We start from the raw sequence: 12,388 nt of genomic DNA, 5'->3' as shown, positions 1-12,388 counted from the left end.
AGTCAATAACAAGCATGGGTGGTAAGCAGTGACTAGATTGAGAGTTTTAATTCATTGTTCTCTGAAGTGAATGGATCTTTAAGGCGGAATGTGATCTAAAGCTGGATTTCAAACTCTGCATTCTCTCCATTTCTTTCAAATTGCAATTGCTATCCTACAAATACAAATTCTTGTGTTAGGAGAAAGATGTGGGATGTGTAAAATGAGGGAGAGCACGGCAGATGTGAGGAAGGCTGACATGGATTTTTAGATCAGAAGGAGAATGTGACACGTGAGAGGTAGAGTGGAATTGAGCCTTCAAGATAGAATAGGACACATGGGAACAAAGCAGTGCTGTTGCTAACATGTAATTGGGGATGAGCCATTATTGAACTACATGCAGGCTGTTCACAACTTGTGAAAGTTCAGTGACTTGTACAATGTAAGTTGATCATAGAGAAAGAAATACTGCTTAGATGAATTTGCAGTTTATCTAATACAAAGAAAATTTAGAGGCAGTGTTGGTGCTTGGATGAAAAATGCCACAGAACGGGTGATAAACCAGGAAAGAATTGCCAAACTCATGGTCCACAGTGAAACCAAGGTTGTGTGTATAAATATTACTGATGCCTTGTGGGGAAGTTGAACAGGTTTGGCACTAGACCAATGGAAATAGCATTTTAAGAGCCATCTCTGAATATCTTCATATGCCACTCTACTACAGATTATTCAAACTGTTACCTGATTGAGCCCGCATAGTGCCCAAATAATGAATATTTTCTTGAATCAACGTGTACCAAGATTTTGTAAGGTCGCTTGCAGCTAAAAACAGTTTAAATGCATTTGTTTTCGCTCCAGATGACAAAGTAATGGGCAAAGTTCGAGAAATGCAAATGAAAGCAGAGGACTATGAGGTTGTGAAAGTGATAGGACGAGGTGCATTCGGTGAAGTTCAGCTGGTAAGGAATCTTCAGTTCTTTAGAGGAATTGAACCAAATGGCCATTGACTCCAGCCAAAATTAATAAGAAGTTGTTGCATAAAGCTACAAATTGGGAAGAGTCTTTTAAGTGGAAATCATGTGAACAATCATGGTGGCAGAGTGAGTTCTATTTAAACTCAAAATTAAGATCATAGATATTTACCTTCTGATTCTCTTACTCATTGGGACAAGCCTTGAATTCCTAATGCTTTCTCTTCACACATTTTTGAGATTCAGACTGTTAAGTCTGCACTGAAATGAATTGATGAGTAATGAATTTTTAACAGCACAGAAAATGGCAGTATAATTTACGATTGACTTGTAATCTGATTTAGTTGCTTACTTTTGTGTCCAACAGGTTTATTTGAAATCACAAGCTTTTGGAGCATTGCTCCTTCGTCAGGTGAAGTGACTTCACCTGACCACTGTTCCGAAAGCCTGTGATTTAAAATAAGCCTGTTGGGCTATAACCTGGTGTCGTGTGACTTCTAACTTTGTCTACCCCAGACCAACAACGGCACTTCTGCATCGTATTTTTGTGTCAAAACGAGGCACACTTATTCTGTTTGCCAAGCGTCATTGCTTGTTAGAAACACAGATGTGCTGCCATAAATGTAATACCTGCCTGTTTTATTTCCTTATAATAAAGACATTGCCTTGTTGAAACATATGATAGCAACTGAAAATTAGGTAAAGGGGTGAATTTAGCTATGAAAATATTTGATTTCATTTCAGTTTTACAAGGGTTCTGTTGGAGTTGAACAACCTTGTTGAATAATAGAGCACAACTTCAATAATGTAACCAAAACCACTGCATTCCCACAAATAATTTTTACTTTATTGCTACAATGTATTCAAACCAAAAGCGTAAAAATTACCTAGAAAGTAGGTACTGAATGTTGCCATGTTAGATATGTGGGCCACCTCTCACTGCATTTGCAACTTACTTTGAGAACTAATTTGATATTCCAGGAATAATTTCTGGCATAAATGTATGCTATTGAGGTCAGGCATTTGGATATGAAATTGCTTAATTACAACAGCAACATCTTATTTTTGTTTGTGCCTTTAATGTAGTAGTATCCCAAAGCTTCACAAGAGTTCTAACCCAAAAAATCTAACATCAATTCAAAAGAAAAGATATTAAAGCAGATGATTGATCAAGGATGTGTGTTTTAAGAAGCGTTTTAAAGGTTTTAAAAAAAGAAGGGAAGCAGGTTATGGAGGCAATTTCAGAACTAAGGCCTTCAGAAATTAAAATATGGCCACCACAGGTAGAACAGATAAAATTGAGATTAACAAGAGCTAACAATTTGGAAGAGGGCATATAATGCAGAAAGTTGTGGAGCTGGAGGAATAAAGGTTTCGGGGTGAGGTATGAAGGAATTTGAAAACAATGATGAAAATTTTGAAATCAAGACATGGTTCAACCCAGAGTCATTGCCACTCACTAAGCACAGAAGGTGATGGGTGAAGGACACTTGGTGTGGACTAGGACAGAGACAACAGGGTTTTATATAAGGCTATAAGAGATAGGAACAGGAGCAGGGCATTTGGCCCCTGAAGCCCACTTCACCATTCAGTAGGATCATGATTGTTCCAAAATTTCTAATGTCGACTTTCCTGCCTTTTCCCTCGATTTCCTTTACTGATCAAGGTTCTATCTATCTCAGCCTTAAATGTATGCAACCTACTCCCAGTGGTCAGCTGTTCCAAAGGCATTCAGTGCTTTGAGACAAGAAATTCCTCTTCATCTCAGTCTTAAATTGGCGCTCCTTTATTCTGAGATGATGCCCTCTGGTCCTAGACTCGGGGAAATATCCTCTCAGCATTTACCCTGTCAAGACCCTTAACAATCCTACCTGTTTCAATGAGATCACCTCTCATTCTTCTAATCTCTAGTGAGTAGAGTCCCAACCTGTTTAATTGCTCATAAGACAATCCCTCCATATCAGGGATCATTCCACTTCCCTACCTCCAAAGAAATGATATCTTTCCTTAAATAGGTGGATCAAATCTACTCTTAGTATTCCAGATGTGGTCTGACCAGCACCTTGTACATTTGCAGTAAGGCTTTTCCCTACTCTTATACTCCAATTCCCTTGAAATAAGAGCCAATATTCGATTAGCCTTCCTGATTACCTGCTGTACCTAGGTGCTACCAATCTGTGTCATGCACAAGTACTCAAAAGTCCTTTTGTTTAGCAGCTTTCTGCAGCTGTTGAAAAAATTTCAATTATTATTGAAATAATATTCTGTTCTTTTGTTCTCCCTTTCAAAATGAACAACTTCATATTTTCCCACATGATATTCCATTTGCCAACTTTTTGCCCACTCACTTAACCTATCAATATCTCTCTGTAAACTGTTCTATTTCTCCCACAACCTGCCTTTCCATCTAATTTAGTGTCATCTGCAAATTTGGCTTCGGTGCATTCTCTTCCTTCCTCCAAGTCATTAGTATATATTGTAACTAGAACAGATCCCTGTAGAACCCCATTGGTGACAACAAGAATTCCTTATCCCCATTTGCTGTTTTCTGCCCATGAACCAATTCTTTACCCATGCCATTATACCGCCTCCAGCACTGTGGGCTCTTACGAGTTAACCTTTTTGTGAGGTACCTTGTCAAACACCTTCTGGAAGTCCAAATGCAACACATCTATTGGTTCCTGTCTATCCACTCTAGCTGACAGTTCTTCAAAAAAACTCCAATAAATCAGTCACAGTTTCCCCTTCATGAAGCCATGCTGATGCTGCTTGATGAGATTATGGTTTTCCAAATGTTCTGCTATTACTTCCTTAATAATTGAAGCTAATGCTTTTCGAAAAATAGATGCTAGTCCAATTGGCTTATAGTTACCCACTTTTTGGCTCTCTCCCTTTTTGGACTGTGGTGTTGTATTAGTAACTTTTCAGTCCTCTGGTACTTTTCCAGAATCTAGTGATTTTTGGAAAATTACCAGCAATGCATCCACTATCTCCCTGGCTGCCTTTTAGGATCCTAGGATGGAAGCCATCAGGGCCAGGGAACTTGCCTGCCTTCATCCTTGTTAGTTTGACTCATACGGTTTCTTTAGTGATTGTGATGGTACAAAATCCCTCCCCCGTATTCTTTAATATCAATGGAACGTTCAACGTATCTTCCACAATAAAGACTGACGCAGAATACCTGTTTAACTCCCCTGACGTTTCTTTGTTCCCCAAACTATTTCCCCAGATTCATTTTCTAAGGGGCCTATATTCACTTTGATGTCTTTCTTCCTTTTTATATATCTAAAGAAGCTCTTACTGTCATTTTTTATATTCTTTGCTAGTTTGCCTATGTAATTTATTTTTCTCTTTTTAGTTACCTTTAAAGATCTCCTTTACTGGATTCTGAATTTATCCCAATGTTCGGGGTTATCACTGACTTTGGCATTCTTTCAACTTAATACTGTTTTTCGCTTCCTTGGGTAGCTATGGTTGGTTTAGCCCACTCTTAGAATTATTTTTTCTTACTGTGATGTATGAATTACCTCCTTAAATGTCTGCTACTGCTTGCTTACTTTTACTTCTGCTAACTTATTCACTCAGTTTACTTCGGCTAACTCTATCCTTATTTCATTGTAATTCTCTTTATTTAAGTTAAACACAGTTATTTCTGACCAAAGTTTCTCACTGTCGATCTTAATATTAAATTCATCCTGTTATGATCATTATCTTCTCGGGAATTTGTTAAACCTGCCTCTACCCGTTACCTGATGCATGATAGCCTGCTGCCTGGTGGTCCATGACACATTGCTCCAGGAAATCATCCCTAATACACTATGAATTTGTTGTTGTAGCAACCCTTTCCTGTTTGATTAACTCAGTCAACGTGAAGATGAATGTCACCCATAATTATTTTTCTATTCCTTTAGGTACTCCTATTGTTGATTTATAGCCTGTCCCACAAGTGGCTATTCTTTGGGGGTCTGTACACTATTCCTACCAATGTCTTCTTTCCCTTGCTGTTTTGTTTTACCTCCACTCAAATGGACTCTACATCATCTGAGCCTGGATCACCTCTCATAGCTTTTATATCTTGTTAACGGTACTATGCCACCACTTTTTCCATCGCCCCGTCTCTCTGAAAGGTCAAGTATCCCTGAATGTTAAGTTCCCAGTTTTGATCTCCTTGTAACTACATTTACTTAATGGCTATGAGATCATAATCGTTTACCTCGATTTGTGCTGTCAGTTATTCTACCTTATTCCAAATGCTTTGTGCATGAAGATACAAAGCCGTTAAGTTTGTTCTATTACTGACTTTCCTTACACTTTTATGGTTCCTTGGCGCAATATGATATTTGCACATTCTGTCCCTTCTTAATTTTCCGGTAGCGATCGGCCTCATCACTCACCTGCAATCTTACTTTCTCCTTTACCTTTGATTTTATAATTTTCCATACAGCTGAACCTGCCCCTTCAACTATTTAGTTTAAAGCCCTAACTGTAGCCCTAGTTATGTGATTCACCAAGACTCTGATCTCAGCATGCTTCAAGAAGTGCCTGTCTCATGAGAACAGCTTCCTCCCTCCCCAGCACTGGTGCCAGTGCCCCATGAATTCAAACTTGTTTGTTGCAAACCAATCTTTGAGCCACGCATTTATCGCTTCAATCCTGATGTCCCTGTCCAAATTAGCTCATGACTCAGGCAGTCATCTGGAGATCATTACCTTTTTGGTTATGATTTTTAATTTAGCCCCCAAATACTGTCATTCCCTCAGCAGAAAGTATTTCCTCACTCTACCTCTGTTGTTGGTATCGACATGGACTGTGTGACTACTGGATCTTTCCTCTCCCACTCCAAGTTCTTCTGCAGCCCAGATGAGATATCTTGAACCTAGGCACCAGGCAGGCTACACAGTCTTTGATCCTAGGCACAGAGAACAGTATCTGTCCCCTAATTATACATAAGCATGAGCATATATTTTGCAGAGGGTGGAGAATGTGGGGCTTGTCAGATACATATTAGAATGTTAGTCAAGTTTTTACCAATGGGATTCCTCAGCAAGTAAACTGAGGATAGGAGATGATTATATAAGCACTCTTAGAAATGGCGCAGATCCATGATCAGAAGCTTATTTTTGGGTCAAGTATGATGCCAAGGTTGCAAACAGTCTGATTCATCCTGCAACAGTTGCCAGGAAAAGGGAACAGAGTCAGTGGCGAAGCAATATAGTTTGTGGCAAGAACTGAAGATAATGGCTCTGATTTCTGCTCGTTCGCCTGTGTATGTTGGACAAGCATGCTAAAAGTTGACGCAGTGTACAGATTGGCATAGGCAGCAGTGAGACAGCCCTGCATCCTTTCCGTGTACATATGGGATCCCAACGCTGAGGAGAAGAATGTAAAGGATATGTGGGAGGAGACAAAGGATAAATGCAAGTAGGAAGAGAAGCTATCATAGGTGACTCGTTGGTAGTGATTAGATATATAAAAATTCAACAGATGTACAGTCCCATGCAACTGGGCAATGAAAAATCAAAGTATTTGCAAGTAACACATGATGTGCAAATTTGCATTTAAAGATATGTGGATCCAGAATAATAAATTATACTTTCCCAATAGGTTCGACATAAAGCATCACAAAAAGTATATGCAATGAAACTTTTGAGCAAGTTTGAAATGATCAAGCGATCTGATTCAGCATTTTTTTGGGAGGAAAGAGATATCATGGCCTTTGCAAACAGTTCCTGGGTTGTCCAGGTAAAATTATTTTGAAACATATTTAAATTGCATGTTGTTAAATCTATTGAGAGTACTTTGTGATTGTCTTCTGTCATAATTAATCACAGTAGTAATAATATTGTGGATGATATTTTTCACAATTGAGGTTTTTGTGCCGCTCTGCTTGAAAATTCCCCACAACTCTCCACTTGTGTTATCTGAACAAGACTGAGGTTCTTGAGGATCATATGTAACAAGCCTAAAAACGAAATAAAATATAGTCTGGAAACAGAAAACAGATTCTGATTTTCCAACCCTCCAACTCTAGCCTATCTTGTGCCCAATTTTTCCTTCACCCCATTGTTGGCTGGGCTTAAAACTCAACAATCACATGGCTTAACATATTTCATTCCTAAATGTACATCTGTCTGTGCCTCTCCTCCCTTCAGACTTCCTTTTAAAACCCACCACTGTCCAATAGATGTTATCCAATAGAAATTGCTGACTGAGCTGCAGCTGTGGTAATGCCCTTAAATCCACAAGAATTCTGTAAAAGGCATCTTGTGTACACTTGCGCAATTCAGGGAAAGTTAGTTCAAGTGTATGTTTGCTAAACAAAGGTTTTTCCACTATTTAGTGACCAAGAAAGTAGCGTGCTGACAACAATGAAAATCATTCTGAGTCTGCTTTTTGTGTAAAAGTTTTTTTTTAATCAAACAAATGTGCCAATTAAGAGTACATTTGTTCCGCCCAACAAAAAAACTCTCTATTTTCACCTCATATTCAGAAATACATCTGCATTTGCATTTCTTAAAAAAAGTCATAAAAATAACTTATACTGGACAATACTGCTCTTGCAAAGAACTAGAAAAGTTACTGTTTATGTGATTTTATCTTCTACAGTATTAAAGCTTCTTCATTTTTATAATTCCTGGTCTGGCGTCTGCTCCATGCATGCAACTAGTTGTAGAAAAGGTTTTGTATTTGTAGGTATTTCAGTTTACATTAATTTAGTATAGATCTAATAACATATCGATAATTGATGCGTTGTATGATGTATCTGTTGATAAAACTTATATGTAATGAGGCAGTCTTTTGCTTTTCCTTTCTTTACTGGCAACGGTGCACTTTGCACAAACTTTTAAGTCAGCTAAATGATATGTGATGTATCAAATAAAACAGGTATAAAATTGAGTATTGTATGGGTTCATTCAGTTTTCTAAGAAAGTCCTTCATCCATTGTTGCTCTATAAGGCTATGAAGGCCCCACTGCTTATGTTGTAGCGATTTGCCTTCTACTTTCGTTGCACAATCTGAACAAATTTATTTAACATTGTTCAAATAAATCCTGACTTTTCAGACCATTAAATACTGCAAATATCCATTGTAAATTCAAATTTACTGTTTCATACTTCAAGGCAAGCTTGAGTGCTTTAATAACTTATATTTCACTTAGAGATTGTATACAAGGAGATTATGCCTTTATGGGATGTGACTACTCACTAAATAGCTATTTCTGCAAGAAATGTCTGAACATTGTAATGGGATGAATATGATGACTTTGTGGTTCACAATAGTCGTAAAAATAATTGATGCAATTTTGCTGATTTAAACAGTTGAACAATTCAAATGTTTAGTATGGACTGTAAGGTTTTACTTGTGTATTTACTTGTATTTAGAAGCTAATTTTATAATTTCTGAATAGAAATTTAAAGGGTATTTAGTATAATTAAGAGATGATATCTGATTTCCTCATGAAGGCAGGGGGTGGATGTGTATTATGGAGTGTGCTGAGCCATAGTCTAAAAATAGTTGTTCATACAGTTGTTTAGTAGTACTGATGTTGAACAGGATGTTCACAAATAATTTTCTATTATTAAGAAAAACGTTGTTGTAACATTTGCTATTTTTCTTACAGCTATTTTATGCCTTTCAAGATGACAGATATCTCTATATGGTAATGGAGTATATGCCTGGTGGTGACCTTGTAAACCTCATGAGCAATTATGATGTGCCTGAAAGATGGGCCAAGTTCTACACTGCTGAAGTCGTGCTCGCCTTGGATGGCATTCACTCAATGGGTTTTATACACAGAGATGTTAAGCCTGATAATATGCTATTAGACAAATTCGGACATTTAAAGTTGGCAGATTTTGGTACTTGTATGAAAATGGATTCGGTAAGTTAAGATGCAATGAAATAGTATCAAAAAAATGCTTAATCATTGAAACTAACAAGGAGGTTTTTAAAAAAAAATTGTTCCATTGTGCAGGGACGATTTCTGTTGGATGAACTTGTGCTAATTTTATGATTTACTAATCAGAATGGTTTTCTACTATGTCCACATTTTGGTAATTATATATAAAAGCATAGTTCTGTGTCTCAATGTAAATAATGTAAACTGCCACATCTTTTGATCATTTTAAAATGTGACCACATTATTATTCATTAAAGGTCACCTGCTAACTTCACTTGCACCTGAAATCTCAATTTTAATTTTGTTTCCATCTGTGCCAACTTTCTCCCAATTTTAAATTGAAACAAATGGCATCCTTTTGTATTTTTATTATGATCTGTCATTTGTTCTCATGTAATCATCTTAATTGGCAATGTAACCAAAATTTTCAGTTACCAAGAAGTCATTTTGGAGAAACAATTGAAGCATTTTGAGTATTTTTATTGCATAATTTTGTTATTTTCCCCTTGACTTTGAGCGATGTTGTAATAAATTAATGTAAGTAAAGTCATTACAGTGCTATTGGACCATAAAACTGCTCTCTCATGAGAGAGAGATGACTAGTGGTGCTTTAACTAGAGGGTCACCACACCTCAGGTGAGGGAACCTTTATAGTAAGGTCAGCAATGTAACCTGTGCTATTGGCCTCACTCTGCAACACAAACTAGCCCTGACTTACCCATCCCCTATCATCATTGAATTAAACTCTGAGATGGTTGGCTTTCAGTATCAAAGCAAGAACTCTATTGCATATCATTTCATGTTAAATGAATATTTATTGTTTTTTTTTGAAATTAGTTATAGATTTTTTTATTTTAAATCCAGACTTTTTATTTATTGGTGCACACTTTGATTTCAGTCTTTGAATATCGAAAGGAGATACCCCCACCCCAATGTGGAATCGTTTCTTTTGGCACCCTCTTTTGTTTGCAAGCCAAAAGACTCTTGCAGTTATGCACAAATAAGTTCTCGTTGCAGACTGCCCAATGCATGCAATTTTGCTGGAGGAGAACGTGACAAGTGCACACGATAATCCACATGGCACAAGTTTGTTCAAAAATTGTTTTTGATTTGTTAATTTGACAACAGTCTATTGTAAAATTATGTATTGTTTGCCATATGTCAGCTTCCAATTTCTTTCAGGCTATGTTTTGATAAATCAAGGCACGTTCACTAAAATGTGCATATTTTAGAAACTGCAGAATATTTGGGTCTTATAAAATACGTTACCATGATGACAGTGTGCATAAAGACTAACTTCAGAACATGATTTTAAAACTGCACACTTTGTATTTTGATTGCATTTTGTAAAAAATTTTCTTTTTCTCATTGCCATCGTCTAAATACACAGACTGGAATGGTTCGATGTGACACTGCAGTTGGAACTCCTGATTACATCTCTCCTGAGGTACTAAAATCACAGGGAGGGGATGGTTATTATGGCCGGGAGTGCGACTGGTGGTCTGTGGGAGTTTTCCTGTATGAAATGCTAGTTGGTAAGTTTAGAAACCCGTACTAATTTATTAAAAAATGAATGTAAACCTAAACATAGGTGGTATTGGCTGATAATGGCATTTTTTGATAACAAATTAGTGTTGTCTGCAGATAAGCTTTGAATATGGTGCAGTTGCTTCAATTAAATAATTAAATAAAGTTTGCAATATTTTGTTGACCTGATTCGCATGAATTTTATGTGATTGCAGAGTTTTTTTGTATTTGATATTTTTCACATTCATCAATCTCAGTTGGGTACTGCAACAGAAACCTTTACATAAAGTTGCTTAATAATTCTGGGGGATAAACAGGATCTAGCAACAAGAGATAGAATGCTACTTCAAGTATATAAAATGTACTGCTCGGGTGGAGCCATTTGGTCGAACTGCTCTATAGTAACTATTATTCTTCATACCTCGTTCTTGATCTGTTTCCTCCTGCCCCTATCATTCTCTTTCATTCTTCTTCTTCTGCATAAATATATTGTTACCATCTGCTTCAGTCATTTCATGTGATAGCACATTACAGGTGCTCATCACTATATCTAAAAACTCCAAAACTATATTTGATTTGTTAAAGGCTGGCTTACATTTGTGTCAACTTGTCCTGCATTCATCCAGGTGGAAGCAGGGTGGGCACAAAGAAACTGTCTTAACAACATGAGTACATTTGCATCGGTACAACTAATCAGATTCGAGCAGATTTGCCCTACAGATTGATCCGTATCCATTGATACATTTGGATAATGAAAATCTTACTGCTGTCAATCTTGAAAGTTTCAATTGACTCAGCAGATTTTCAGGGAAATGTTCCTGATTTCTGTGTTTCATGGGGAATAGGTGCTTCCTGACCTCTTTGCCAGATTGCCCACCTCTAATGCAAGGGTCTTTCATTCTTGATCTGGATCTTTATTATGTGACTGCATTATTTAGTTCACTTTAATTACATCACTCTGCATCCTGTTAATTCAAGATAATACAAATTGCCCTTGAAGATAGCAGTAAGCCGCCTTCTTGAACGACTGCAGTGAATGTGGTGCAGGCACACCAGACTACTTTTAGGAGGTTGTTCTGGGATTTGGACCCTATGATAGTGAGGGAAAAGGGCAATCAATTTCCAAGTCAATGTGTTGCGTGAATTGAAGAATTTGCAGGTCTGTTGTCTCTATGCTTCTACTCCAGCTAATTGGTTCAGGCTAGGGGATTGAAAATTACAGTTAAAGGGGACCTGGTGAGTTATTGCGTTGCAATTTTTCCTCATAGCTTTACACCTGTTAAGCATGAATCATTTTGATGAACTTGTCTTCAGCCCCCTTTTGATCAAGGGCAACATTTTATTAACTTTATTCTTTTTGTTGGTACACAAATTGTTAATGACTTGTATGTATGAGCATCCAAATCAAATCTGCTTAATTTTCAAGCCTATTTATTAGTTTAAAAACCAAAGAACTAGAGATGTTGGATATCAGAAACAAAATCAGAAATTGCTGGAAAAAGTCAGCAAGTCTTGCAGCATCTGTTAGAAGAAAGCAGAGTTAATGTTTCATGTCCATTGACCCTTCCTGAAGACGATGTTATTTCTGCTTTCTGTTCACGGATGCTGCCAAACCTGCTGACTTTTTCCAGCAATTTCTGATTTTGATTCTGTTAATTAGGTTACTCTTTCACAAAATAAATCTCTGGGTTTCTTTATGTATCTTAATATTTGCATTCTCGCAATTCTGATAACATCCTTGTTACTATTCTTAGCACGTTTCAAGTGCCTTACAAAATAAAAACCGAAAGAACTGTGGCTGCTGTAAATCAGAAACAAAAACAAAAATTGCTGGAAAAGCCTGAGTAAAGTTCTGAGGAAGGGTCATTCGACCCAAAATGTTAACTCTGATTTTATCTCCACAGATGCTGCCAGACCTACTGAGCTTTTCCAGCAATTTCTGTTTTTTGTTCAGGTGCTTTACTGTGTTCTTGGTATGGGGACTCACGTTGGACATTGTACGTCAAGTGTG

General features: G+C 37.2%; 1 protein-coding gene across 2 annotated transcripts in view; it reads left to right on the top strand.

Moving 5' to 3' along the window:
- The window catches only part of rock2a (rho-associated, coiled-coil containing protein kinase 2a), a 218,753-nt gene that overhangs the window by 47,397 nt on the left and 158,968 nt on the right, over positions 1-12,388 (top strand). For both annotated transcript variants that reach the window (XM_048596539.1, XM_048596540.1), the window contains exons 3-6: positions 838-938; positions 6,555-6,692; positions 8,572-8,832; positions 10,241-10,385. In XM_048596539.1, the coding sequence (XP_048452496.1) occupies positions 838-938; positions 6,555-6,692; positions 8,572-8,832; positions 10,241-10,385 (645 nt within the window). The remainder of the gene's footprint in view (positions 1-837; positions 939-6,554; positions 6,693-8,571; positions 8,833-10,240; positions 10,386-12,388) is intronic.

This window comes from Rhincodon typus, chromosome 5 (assembly GCF_021869965.1).
Source record: "Rhincodon typus isolate 14 chromosome 5, sRhiTyp1.1, whole genome shotgun sequence".
NCBI lineage: Eukaryota > Metazoa > Chordata > Chondrichthyes > Orectolobiformes > Rhincodontidae > Rhincodon > Rhincodon typus.
Note: the sequence above shows the minus strand (reverse complement) of the source record. Positions and strands in the feature narration are given on the sequence as shown.